Below are 14,632 nucleotides of genomic sequence, written 5' to 3' on the forward strand. Positions count from 1 at the left end.
AACCCTCTATGTGCTTCTGACATGTTTTCTTGTAAATGAGCATTTTTTTATATCAGATTCTGCAAAAATAAAACTCTATTTCTGAATGGCCTCAGGCCTGGATTAAGCAGATTTGAAGCGAAAGTATTTGAAAGTTATAATATGTGCCGAAAGAATTATCATCATCATCTCGTTTTTGACAGAGGTGGCGTTTAGGGGCTTTTGCATCTGAGCTCCTCATGTTTACAGTTTTTCCTCAGTCGCTTTGGAGCATTTCTCAGATCAGAAATTAATTTTTCAAAACACTTTGCTCAACCACCACATCATTAACTCTTTACCCGCCATTGATTAATTTGCATAAAAAATGTGTTCCTGATGAGGTTTTATGTTAATCTGTAATACCGCGATTGTCCACTACCCAATTTATAAAAAACTGAAGCAAAAAATTATTTACTAATTTTAAACTCTGTCTATGTTTTGATAAGCGTTCTGAATCTGATTTCTAACAAAATTCCTTCGCAAAAATGCAATTATTTCAGCTTTTTGCTAAAACATTTATTTTTTTAAAAAATGCCCACATTTAAGAGTTTATAAGCAGAGAAAAACTTTTTTTTCCAGTTTGTTTGTTTGAAAGCAGAGGGTCTGTTTTTTTATTTGTTGTATTTGTATGTTTATATATTTTTAGAAGAACATTTTCCTGGAAGGCATGTTGTGAAACTTTTTTGAAAATCACAAAAACTAAGATTTTGAACATTTTACTGGATTTTACAGGCTTTTCATTGCAAAAAAATGACTTTCTTACTTAGTATTTTTGTCTTGTTTTCAGTAAAAATATCTAAAAATTCTTAAATGTATTTTCTTGATGAACAAAAAACATGAAAATTTGTGCTTAAAACAAGCTAAAAAATCTGCCAATGGAATAAGAACAATTTTCTTGAAATAAGTTTACTTTTTTCATAAACACTTAATTAAAAAAAAAATTATTCCATTGGTTGATTTCCTTTGCTTGTTTTAAGCACTAATTCGCTTAAATTTTATATTTTTTGTCTAAAAACTAGATTTATTTTCCTATGTCATTTTGTTCATCAATAAAATACATCTTAATTTAAGAATTTTTAGACATTTTTACTGAAAACAAGACAAAACTATCAAGTAAGAAAGTCATTTTTGCAGTGTAATTGTGTACACATTTTGATGGGACTGACATGTTCACTGAAGTAAAAAATTGAGAGATAAACTAAGGATTTTGAACATTTTACAGGCTTTTCATTGCAAAAAATGACTTTCTTAGTATTTTTGTCTTGTTTTCAGTAAAAACATCCAAAAATTCCCAAATGTATTTTCTTGATGAGCAAAACGACCCAGGAAAACAAGCCCAGTCTCCAAACAAAAACTATTAACTTTAAGAAAATTAGTGCTTAAAACAAGCTAAAAAATCTGGCAATGGAATAAGAACATTTTTTTTTAAATAAGTTTACTTTTTTCAAAAAACATTAATTCAAGAAAATGTTTCTTATTCCATTGTTTTAAGCACTAATTCGCTTAAATTTTATATTTTTTGTCTAAAAACTAGACGTCATTTTGCTCATCAAGAAAATACATCTTAATTTAAGAATGTTTAGATATTTTTACTGAAAACAAGACAAAAATACTAAGTAAGAAAATCATTTTTTGCAGTGTTGCAGGAAATCCATGATGTTGTGCAGTTTGTACAAATTGTTCTGAGAAATGCTCGCATTATTTTGCAAATTTTAAGAATGATTCGAGAAATGCTCCAAAGCAACGTAGAAAAACTAAGAAACCAGTCTGTATGACCTGAGAAAATTGCTCAACGCTTAAAACACATTCATTTAAATAATGTTTTTAACGTGTTTGCTAAGCTTTATGTAATATGTACAAACCTTTTAGTTGACAGTGATAATTACACCAATCTGATGTATGTTAACAAGGTAAAAATGGGCAACTAATAGTAAATGTCAAGGCCACTTACTTTTATATGTACGTAAGATAGGTAAAAAAGGTAAGATGAAAAATAAATCTAGCACTTCCATAGTTTAGTTTTTTCCAGATCTGTGCAACCTCTGCTTACGCTTTCAATTTTGCAGGAATCGAGGTTTGGTCCAGAGGAAATTTGGTCTTTCGAGTTGGTCCCCAAAGAATAACTTATTTCGACACAACAGAAAAAAACAAAGAAAGGGAAACATTTAACCTCTCACTTGCCCTCGCTCCATCATTCAGTGTCACACTGCAGAAAGGGTGTGCAGAACTGAAAATTGAGTGGCCGTTCAGTTGAGTGGTTTTGTCCTCCATTACGTTCCCTTTACAGAGGAAAAAAGCAGTAGTCATGGTCCATCACTGCAGACTCCCATGCAGCCAAGTCCATTAATTCTTTTAGTCCACCATGACATTGTTGATCAGGATCAACCTGTGGTCAGGATGTTGTCTGTAGGCTCTAGGGTCTCAGCAATGTCCTCAAGCTTATCTAGAATTTCTGAGAATGAAGGTCTTCTGAAGGCATCCATCTAAAAGAGCATCGGACAGGAGAGGAGTTAAGGTTTGTTTTGATAATTATGGTAGGTTGCCATACATCTGCTGCTTAATAAGTCTTAGCCTGTATTTCATCATACTGAAGACAACCCAGAGTCCCTTGTGCATACCTGGCAACATCTGGCAGAAATTTCCAGAACCTGCTCTGGGCATCCCTGCACCAACTCTCTGAATGACTCCATGTTCAGCCCATAGTCCTGTAAACAGATCACACACTGATTTTTAATCTTTTAAAAGAATTTGGAAACCCCAGATAAAAAATGTTGTGGCTTTATCAACATTTAACACAACTTTACAGGCAATCTGCACATCATCAAAAAAGTAAATATATAACATTACAGACCACACTTTCCATAGCGTTGCATACCATACGTTGCCTTAACGTCTCATACCATACGTTCTCTTAATGTCTCATACCATAGGTTCCCTTAATGTTACATACCATACGTTGCCTTAACGTCTCATACCACACGTTCTCTTAACGTCTCATACCATAGGTTCCCTTAACGTTACATACCATACATTGCCATAGCATTACATACCATACGTTCCATAGGTTCCCTGAACATTACATACTATACGTTGCCATAACATTACATACCATACGTTGCCATAGCGTTACGTACCATATGTTCCCTTAACGTTACATACCATACGTTCTCTTAACGTTACGTACCATACATTGCCATAGTGTTACATACCATACGTTCCATAGGTTCCCTTAACATTACATACAATATGTTGCCATAACATTACATACCATACGTTCTCTTAACGTTACATACCATATGTTCCCTTAACGTTACATACCATACATTGCCATAGCGTTACATACCATACGTTCCATAGGTTCCCTTAACATTACATACAATACGTTGCCATAACATTACATACCATATGTTCTCTTAACATTACATACCATAGGTTCCCTTAACGTTACATACCATACATTGCCATAGCATTACATACCATACGTTCCATGGGTTCCCTTAACGTTACATACCATACGTTCCCTTATTGTTACATACTATACGTTCTCTTAACGTCTCATACCATACGTTCCCTTAACGTTACATACCATACATTGCCATAGCGTTACATACCATATGTTCCATCGGTTCCCTTAACGTTACATACCATACATTGCAATAGCGTTACATACCATATGTTCCATAGGTTCCCTTAACGTTACATACCATACATTGCCATAACGTTACGTACCATACGTTCCTTAACGTTACATACCATACGTTGCCATAACATTACATACCATACGTTCCCTTACCGTTACATACCATATGTTCCCTTAACGTTACATACCATACATTGCCATAGCATTACATACCATACGTTCCATGGGTTCCCTTAACGTTACATACCATACGTTCCCTTATTGTTACATACTATACGTTCTCTTAACGTCTCATACCATACGTTCCTTTAACGTTACATACCATACATTGCCATAGCGTTACATACCATATGTTCCATCAGTTCCCTTAACGTTACATACCATACATTGCAATAGCGTTACATACCATATGTTCCATAGGTTCCCTTAACGTTACATACCATACATTGGCATAACGTTACGTACCATACGTTCCTTAACGTTACATACCATACGTTGCCATAACATTACATACCATACGTTCCCTTACCGTTACATACCATATGTTCCCTTAACGTTACATACCATACATTGCCATAATGTTACATACCACATGTCTGTGAAACGTACTGTAACATCAAATACATTGCCATAATGATATATATATACGTACATTAGTATATTATATTAGTGCAACCAAATGCAACAACCAGACATTTTGATGCTGGGATGCGTTTTTAATAAACTTTCTGAGTTGCTAACACGTTAGAACCACTGGGGAATAACACTACTTCTGTTGCCTAAATGTGCACGCAGGCTATTTGGTCATGTGAGCTGTAAAAGGGTCTATATACAATATCATAACCATTTGCCTACAGCAATAGATAAATTGCGGAAAATCATATCTTTGATGTGATACAGGAAAGAGATGAATAAATCCATAATAAAGATCCTAAATGTCCATACAATGGTTTCTTTGACCTTGATCAAATATCTCTATCTTCTTTCTTCTTCAAACATCATTGGCTGTTTATCAGAATTAATTACACATCAATGATCAAACCGCTGTACACCAGAGGGAAATCATTCGGTTTAACCTTCATTTCAAGGGAACCACACAAATTTAGAAGACACAAAAAAACCTCAGGGTTGTAATCTTACCTGTGCTCATGCAAGTGTTAAATTAAACACTCAACTGGTTTAACAGTTTATTAAAGTGAAAAAAATGGCTTTCATTCAGATATAGTTAACTTAAAATGCAAGAAGGGAACAGATGGTTTTATCTATATCTGCTTAAATAGGCAAACAACTATTTTATTCTCTATTGCAATTTGGCATCTCATGAATACATTTATTTTATTCACTTTACAACCATGATGCCTGGAAAAATCAAAAACCGATGACTACATTTGTAAATGAATAATTATTGGTCATACTTCACTACCTGGTAACTTTAATCTTATGTTTTATTTTTGTGTTTGCTTTACAGTATTGTCTTCATAAATGATTTTTTTCTAAAAACAAATTGTATGATTCATATTTCTTCGTGCATTAGGAACTGTTTTAATGTTTATTGTCTAAAAGCAAAATCGTACAAAATGAACAGTATTCATAATATGGATAGATCCACTGTACATACAGTACTGTGCAAAAGCCACCATGCTACAATTAGATTTGTTGTTTTTGTTTTAGTGATCAAGTATAATTGTTTCTCAGTCTCTTTAATAGAATACATACAGAAAATACAGGAAATGTGTATATTAAAAGTATTAAAAATGTAAATTGATGTGTCAAGTTTTTAGGGTAAACTCCCCTTCCACTTGAGCAATAGCAAGAAACTGCAGGATCTCTTAAACCCAAATAAAATTAAATCCTAATTTCTAATTTTAAAGAAATTAGTCTTTTTACTTCATTCTGCTCAAAAACGCTCAAGATGTGAGGTCACACTTAAACACCTACACACAGACAATGCCTAAAGAAGACATTTAATCCTGAAAAATAATTGTTTTTATTTTTTTGTACAGATTTCCTGTATTTTTTGTTTGTATCTTAATAAAATAGATTGAAAAATAAATATGGATGGACATTAAAATTTCTAAAACAACAAGTCTGGTGGTGGAGGTGGCCTTAGACGTTTGCACAGTACTGTATATTGATTTATTATGTATTTATTATGTTATATAATTTATTTTTAATACAGTAAATTATTACTAATATGGAGCCCTTCTGATGACATGGTGGGGCTTTTTTTTTTGGATCGTGGCCACGAGTTGGCGGTTCGTTCCCGCGAATTGTTGAATCGTGCGCACGTTTTGGTGATTCGTTCCCTCGTTTAAGCTAAATCGTGCGCATGATTTAGTAATTCGTTCCCTCGTTTAAGCTAAATCGTGCGCACGTTTTAGTAATTCGTTCCCTCGTTTAAGCTAAATCGTGCGCACGTTTTAGTAATTCGTTCCCTCGTTTAAGCTGAATCGTGCCCACGTTTTATCAACTCGTTCCCTCGATTAAGTTAAATCGTGGCCACGTTTTGTGGATTGGTGCCCGGAATTTCATTTAAACCATCTGGACATTAACACAACGCTAACAAGATCAAATTCACTCTAGCCATTATTAATGACGCATACTTAATGCAGTTTTATAAATTCCTGCCAAGAATTTCATTAAAATCATCGGAATAGTGACGCTTATGGGCTCAGTCACACCAAAAGCGCTTTAAACGCTTGCAAACGCAAGGCGCGACGCACTGCCTTTTTAAAAAAAGAGCAGTGCAGCGCGGCTTTTCATATTGCTAAGCAACCGCCGAGTCAGCTGTCTTGTCAATCAAATATTGAAGCGTGCGCGCTCTTTTGCTGTTAACTGTCATATTAGCAGAAACTTTAAAAAGAGGACGCTTGCTCTGACCTTGTTTGAGGATAAGAGGAGCACAAACACGCAGGAGAGAGTGAGCGAGTGGAGTCCGGTTCTTCAAAGCAACTGTAAACTTCCCTCGCCACAACGTAAGGCCCGCCTCTCCCCTCATTCGATTGGACAATGGAAGACGCGAATGACGTCAGGCGCTCCTCCGCTCTCAGCGCTCCTTCAAAAACGCGTGCGCGGCAGGCGGCAGAAAACCGCAAGGCGCTCGGCGCGCATAAACAGCGCGCAAACGCGCCCTGCCCATAGAATATCATTCAAAAAAGGCGCCTGCAACTGCCATAAACGCTTTTGGTGTGACTGAGCCCTATTGCAGCTCAATGCATTAATACATTGCTATTAAGTATAAAATTCATACACCTTATGGCTTCTGTATAAATACAGTTTATTAACTCCTTCACAGAATTTCATAAAATATATTGGGACATAACGTGAGCTAACGCATTGATACAGTGCTATATAAGGATCAAATTCATACATCTTGGGTCTTAAACCGTTTTATTCATTCCTGCCCGGAATAATAAAAAAACAATAATCGGGAAATTAACATGACCCTTAACGCATAAATACAGTGCTATTTAAAGATCAAGATTAATCTTTATGCCTTATTAATGAGCCATACTTCATATACAGTTTTATTAATTCCTGTGCAGAATAAAAAAAACCTTAACACAACCTTTAGGACATTAACATGACGCTTAATGCTAATGCATTAAATACAGTGCTTTTAAGATCAAAATCACTTTATTAATAAGTCACATATATCTGCACAGAATTAAAAAACATATTGGGACATTAACGTGACGCAGTAATTAATTTTGTCATTTATTTTGGTTTGTCCAACTAAAAAATCACCCAAGTGACATAAAGAGATTTAAGTTATTTTATTTTAGTGATATTTAAGCCCCTGAATTATTTAGTTTAATTAATTCCTGCGTCACGGTAATGTCCCAATATGTTGGGACAATATATGGGCAGGAATAAATAAAACAGAATATGTATATGACTTATTAATACTGATTTTGATCTTTTAATGCATTAGCATGCATTAGCATCGCTGGCCAAACTGTGCATCCTCTTTGCTTAACATAAAAGTGCTCAACCTGTTCGGCAGGTCCAACCATAGGGATTTTTAAAAATATATGGGGATCATTGAACGGCTCCTCCCCAAATGGCATAGCCTGTCGGCCTTTGATGTAAAAAGCCGCGCTGCTCAATGCTTGTTTATTGCAGTACATATGCGGTCGGATTGATCCATCAAGCAGATAGACTATTTGATAGAAAGTGTGGATTAAGGATGTTTAAAATCTCTAGCTTGGTGGTCAGTACATGAATGGATCAAATCAGCACATTTGCAAAGGTTTGTCTCCATATGGCTATATAATAAATACAAATAAGAAGGGTAACTTTGCAGTATCACATTATATATTTTCTACTAAGTGATTTTCATATTATAAACGAGAGATTCAACTGCAATATGGCAATATCCTCACAACATTATTATTTCTCAAAACTTTGACAAAAATTATTTTCAAAGGAACTGTATTATTGCAGTTATTCAAAGATGCACACATTATTCCGCATATGATTTAAATATTAGTCGAGTGTATATAACAGCAATGAACGTCTTATATGGCAATAAATATCCACATAACTTCAAATAACAACATAATGAAATTAATAAAAAGACAAGGAAGCAGGATTGGCATGTAAATTGTATTATTATTACCGGAAAAACCAGCAAAATAACTGAAATAAACTCTGAGGTAAATGAGCAATAACAGTGGAAAAAACGTTATTATCTATCAAAACTTTATATGACAAAAATTATATTTAAAGTTATTCAAAGATGCACACATTATTCATGAACACTTTCATCTCTGGCCTGGCTCTGTTATGTAATAGCTGATTGACAGGTGCCCAACTCCGTCTTTCGAACAGGTATAATTTTGTATAGTTACTCATTTAGGAAAATTATCCATGATTTAATGATTTTATTATTATTATGAAAATGTTTTTTTTTTTTTTTTTGCAGATTGATTACGATTTGTATACCCTAGTTTAAATACAAGACCTTTTTTTTACCACGGAGGGCCGGTGGTATACGGAATTTCCCGATAGATTTTTTGGTCCCACTCCGCCCCTGACTGTATTAATGCGTTAGGCGTCACCTTAATGTCCCTACTTTTTAATGGCCTACTGGGCACGAATTAATAAAACTGTATAAGACCCAAGGTGTATGAATTTGATCCTTATAGCACTGTATCATGAGCCAGCTCACGTTAATGTCCCAATATGTTTTTTAATTCTGTGCAGTAATAAATAAAACGGACTATGTGACTTATTAATAAAGTGATTTTGCATTAAGCGCCATGTTAATGTCGGTTGTGTCAAGTCCTTCTCTACTCTGCACAGGAACCAACAAAACCGTACATGAAATATGGCTCATCAACAAGGTATATAGATCAATCTTGATCTTTACATACTGTATTTATGCGCTAAGCGTCATGCCAATGCGCCGACGGTTTATTTTTTATCATTCCGGGCAGGAATGAACAAAACGGTTCAAGACCCAAGATGCACGAACCCGATTCCCACATAGCACTGCATCAATGCGTCAGCTCACGCCATGTCCCAACATCCTCCATGAAACTCTGGGAAGGAATAAAACTGTATATATACACGAGCCCAAGGTGTATGAATTCTATACTTAATAGCAATGTATTAATGCATTGAGCTGCGATAAGCGTCACTATTCCGATGGTTTAAATGAAATTCTGGGCACTTATTCATAAAACGTGGGCACGATTTAACTTAATCGAGGGAACGAGTTAATAAAATGTGGGCACGATTTAACTTAATCGAGGGAACGAATTACTAAATTGTGCGCACGATTTAGCTTAAACGAGGGAACGAATTACTAAATCGTGCGCACGATTTAGCTTAAACGAGGGAACGAATTCTAAAACGTGCGCACGATTTAATAATTCGTGGGAACGAATTGCTAATTCGTGGCCACGATTAAAAAAAAAAGTTTTACCATGTCATCAGAAGGGCTCCGTAACTAATATATATTAATGAATATTTAAATTATTTTTATTCATATTTTTATGTACATTGTATAAGAAAAGAAAAACGAAACAGCATACATTTCAGCAGAGGGCTACAGCATCTGTGTATATGTGTGTGCGTGTGCCATTACCTGGGTTCTGGGAAGCACTTCTGGGTCGGCAGGGATTCTTGCCAAGATCTCACACAGCATGATCCCAAAAGAGAAGACATCGACCTGATAAAAGAGCATAAAACAGCCTGGGTTCAGTCTCTAATCACATCAGCACTGACTCGCTCTTTATGCCTGACAGTGAGGTACAAACACAACAGCGCACAGTTTATTGCATCTCTTACTCATTATAAATGATTTTCCAAATCTGTAATTACAGTTTGGATCAAATGTTTATTTTCATTAAGACTTTATGGTAATTAATGGGATGTCTGTGAGTAAATCAATACTAATTTCATTCTCAGGGACATGACTTTTATGTTATTTAGACATAGTAACCTGAGGATCTCATGCTACAGGCCCTTGGTGAAAAGGCGTGGAGCCCCAGTTACAATATTTATTTACAATTTTGATTTAATAAAATAATTTTCTCAATACCTTGCGGTTGTACGGTTCCCCTCTGAGCATTTCAGGGGCCATCCAGAATGCAGACCCCACCAGAGACATCTTCCTATCGGGGTCATTTGCTGGCAACTCCCCCACCTCTCTGGCCAAGCCGAAATCAGTAACCACCGCCTCTCTGCCTCGCGAGGTCACACGTATTAAGCAGTTCTGTATCAAGAAAAACAACGCCACATGTAGCGTGTTGCATAAACCACAAAAGATTAGCATAATATCTGCATGTCTTCTTTTGCTACGGTATGAGGAAAGAAAGAGGGCTTCATTTCTCTGCATCTAAAATTTCAATAAGGAAGAGCTGAGAGACAGGTTGGGTTATGATATTATTTTGATGCCATGTCATTTAAAAACATTGGTAAAATGACCACAACGACCCAAGTCTCCACAAGAGGGCAACATTGCTCTATGGGTAGATCAAGAGGCGATATATGAGTTGCAAATATGCACTGCAAAAAAAAAATAATACTTCTTAGTTTTTTTGTCTTGTTTTCAGTAGAAATATCTAAAAATTCTTAAGGCTATATTTTCTTCATGAGCCAAATAAAAATAAGTCTAGTTTTTAGACAAAAACTATACAATTTAAGTGAATTTGTGCTTAAAAACAAGCAAAATGCCATCTGGGCATCTGCCAATGGGGTAAGCAAATTTTTCTTGATTTTTTTTCTGGAATTGAGAGAAAAAAATTCAATTTTTTTGCTTACCCCATTGGCAGATTTTTTTGCTTGTTTTATGCACAAAACACTTACATTTGATATTTTTGGTCTAAAGACTAGACTTATTTTCTTGGGTCATTTTGCTCATCAAGAAAAAGCAACTTCATTTAAGATTTTTTTTTATATTTTTACTGAAAACAAATTTTTTTTTCTTGAAAATCATTTTTTGCAGCGTGACTGGATGAACCACATTTAAAATACCACATAAAATACATCACTGTGCACCAATACAGAAATTAATTCGTAGTCACCAAAGTTGCTTGGCAGGTACTTTACTTTGTATATTTGTCTTGTTTTCAATAAAAATATCTAAAAAATTTTAAATTAAGATGTATTTTCTTGATGAGCAAAATGACCTAGGAAAATAAGTCTAGTTTTTAAATAAAAAAATATTAACTTTTAAGTAAATTAGTCCTTAAAACAAGCTAAAAAAATCTGCCAGTGGAATAAGAAAATTTTTCTTTAAATAACTTTACTTTTTTCATAAACATTTAATTCAAGTAAATTATTCTTATTCCATTGGCAGATTTTTTGCTTGTGTTAAGCACAAATTCACTTAAATTGTATATTTTTTGTCTAAGAACTAGACTTATTCTCTTAGGTATTTTGCTCATCAAGAAAATACATCTTAATTTACTGAAAACAAGACAAAAATACTAAGTAAGAAAAAAAATTCTTAGTATTTTTGTCTTGTTTTTGGTAAAAATATCTAAAAATTCTTAAATGAAGATGCTTTTTCTTGATGAGCAAAATGACCTAAGAAAATAAGTTTAGTTTTTAGACGAAAAATTTCAAGTAATTTTGTGCATAAAACAAGAAAAAAAATCTGCCAATGGGGTAAGCAAAAAAATCTTGAAATTTTTTTTAAACACTACATTCAAGAAAAATATAAGAAAAAAATGCTTACCCCATTGGCAGATTGTTTTGCTTGTTTTATGCACAAAATCACTTAAATTTGATATTTTTGGTTTAAATGCTAGACTTATTTTCTTGGGTAGTTTTGCTCATCAAGAAAAAGCACCTTCATTTAAAAAATTTGTACTGAAACAAGACAAAAATACTAAGAATTTTTTTTCTTGAAAATCATTTTTGCAGTGCACTTAAATAACCATCTACATTTAATAAACTATACTTAGCAGAATAATGGTTTATTTTGCTTATTATTAACAAAAAAATGTAATTAACAAAAATTTTTAATTATTAATAAAACATCTAATCTTTCTCTAACATGGTAAATCTTTGTAATGCACAATGCTTTCATTTAACCTGTACACATGGCATTGTAAAATCTGCAAACACTCTCTGTAGGACAAACAGGCTTTAAATGTAATGTGTTAGACAATTCAGTAATGTTCACAGGTGGCCGTTCGGCGGATTGATGTGAGAAGTCTTTCATTAGACCACATCTCTAACTCGCCAAACTCTTCCTAAAGTATCTGTTTGATTACAAATAACACCCATCTCTCTTATCTCAAAGCACAGATGCTTCCTGTTCTTTCTTTGGAATATTAGTTTAAATTATAGGATGTGTAATAAAGGATATGTGTTGTGTATTGAGGTTTTATATGCGGCAATGATGACACACCTGGATTTCAAATACACCCAGGGACAAAAGGCAGTGACAACTTTCTGTTATGCAAGCAGAACAGATAATGTTTTACTTAAAGGGATACTTCACCGATTTAGCATTCAGCTTTGTATCTGTAGAAACCCGGCAGTATTACTGAATGACCATGTTTCCCTCCCTCATTTCCCCCTGAGAGGAGAGATATCTGCATTTTGGTTCTGCAAAAAAGTCCTCCGATGATGTAATATGACGATTTTTGCATCATCTGAGGACTTTTTTGCAGAACCAAAATGCAGATATCTCTCCTCTCAGGGGGAAATGATGGAGGGAAACATGGTCATTCAGTAATACTGCCGGGTTTCTACAGATACAAAGCTGAATGCTAAATCGGTGAAGTATCTCTTTAATAGCATGATTACTTAATAATGCACTCGCATAAAAAAACAACATTTGAGAGTTGGTTAGTGGGGGTCATGTCATGTAAATTGGTGTGCTATTAGTACCCATCTGGCAACGTCCTAAAAACAGTACAGCAATCTTCTAAAACATTAATTTGCATTCATGCATTTGCCAAACACTTTTATTTAAAACGATTAATTAGGGTTAGCTTTTGGGCTGGGATATTTCACATAGGGATGGGCGTGGCTGTCCCCAAGAGGGGTTGGGTTTAGGGCTGGGGTACGAGGGGGTTAGGAAATTAGGGTTTGGTTTAGGTAGGGTAGATTATAGAGATAAATGCGAAGAATGCACCCTCATGAAGTGCAAACCTCTACACTAATTAAATGATGCCCTTTCAAATGCACTATTATGCAACTAGAATGCGCCACCACCAGTTTTGACATGGTACTGCACCCCGTTTTTGTGCATTACAAGGTATACGGGTCATTCCACCGAATGGGTAACAGTGCTGTACCAAGGATATTATAGTACAAAAATGCATGAAAACTAACTCCAAAAAAACATTTTATTTTTAAGCAAAGTGTCCTGCATGTTAATCTAACACCAAATTTAAACTAAATATTTTAAAACATTAATAAAAACCACACAGAACACTAAAAAATAGCATTTTTTTATCTGTCCCTGCTCTCTATCTCTATACTTTACCTTTAAATATAAAGCAAACTATTTTTTAGATATCTTTATTTTTTGCATTTTTTTGTATGGGTCCATATCCCATCTTTGCTTTTAAATATTTTTACCATTGTAAAAGTCATAATATTTTAGATAAAATGCACATTTTAATCATGTCCCCAGGATTTCATTCAGTCCTGTTACCCAACACGTTCCCCCCTCTGAAAATTTTGGAATATCCCACAAGTCACATTTTCAAAAGGAAGTTCTGACATTTTCATCTGGATCTTCTGAAGGTCATATGAAGATCAAAAGTCACTTTTCTCAATTTCTTTACAGTATATTTTATGATATTGTGAATGTCAATCTTAATGTTCAGTCCTGTTACCTATATTTTTCTTTGATGTTATTGGATTATTTTAAAATAAAACATTTTGGTAAATCACTAGAATTTGCGAACTGTCTTTATGCTATTAGCACATATTTACTGCAGCTATGTTTCATCTATTTGCTAAATCTATGCTTAAAACTCAGTCCTGTTACTTTCAGTCCTTTCATCAAAATGCCTCCATCCTCCATTAAGAAACCATGTAAAAAACGAGTTACCTGAGATTGACCAATACTCATTTTGAAAAGTAAAACGTATGTGTAAGTAAATTTAGTGTAAAAAAAGAAAAATATCAACTTCGATTTTGACGAGTTACAACATGCAAATGACACCAATTCAGTGGAATGACCCATACATTTTTATTAGTATGTGATCAAACCCATGACCTTTTGCATTGCTAATGCAATTCTCCACCAGTGAACAAATACACACATCCCAGCAACCACCCAGGACACCTTAGCAACCTCAGCTAACATCTGGTGATAATTAGCTTTGTATTATGCATGAAGTTTGTCATAAGAAGTCATATAGAGGTCTCCTCATTTAAATATGCAGTGATGTTTGAAAAGGCAGCAGGTCATTGCATGAGAGCAAAGGAACATAGAGATTAGCCTGAAAGCAACAGCAGGTCTCGAGTTTATGCAATGGTAAATGTTGGGTTCAG

General features: G+C 34.5%; 1 protein-coding gene across 2 annotated transcripts in view; it reads right to left on the reverse strand.

Annotated features, from left to right (window-relative positions):
- Positions 1-1,949: 1,949 nt before the first annotated feature.
- LOC129424101 (dual specificity testis-specific protein kinase 2) overlaps positions 1,950-14,632 on the reverse strand; it is a 32,641-nt gene continuing 19,958 nt past the window's right edge. For both annotated transcript variants that reach the window (XM_055180680.2, XM_055180679.2), the window contains exons 7-10: positions 10,209-10,382; positions 9,753-9,836; positions 2,637-2,723; positions 1,950-2,501 (exon numbers count right to left, since the gene is read on the reverse strand). In XM_055180680.2, the coding sequence (XP_055036655.2) occupies positions 2,400-2,501; positions 2,637-2,723; positions 9,753-9,836; positions 10,209-10,382 (447 nt within the window). In that variant the 3' untranslated portion in view covers positions 1,950-2,399. The remainder of the gene's footprint in view (positions 2,502-2,636; positions 2,724-9,752; positions 9,837-10,208; positions 10,383-14,632) is intronic.

This window comes from Misgurnus anguillicaudatus, chromosome 9 (assembly GCF_027580225.2).
Source record: "Misgurnus anguillicaudatus chromosome 9, ASM2758022v2, whole genome shotgun sequence".
NCBI classification, from domain to species: Eukaryota; Metazoa; Chordata; class Actinopteri; order Cypriniformes; family Cobitidae; genus Misgurnus; species Misgurnus anguillicaudatus.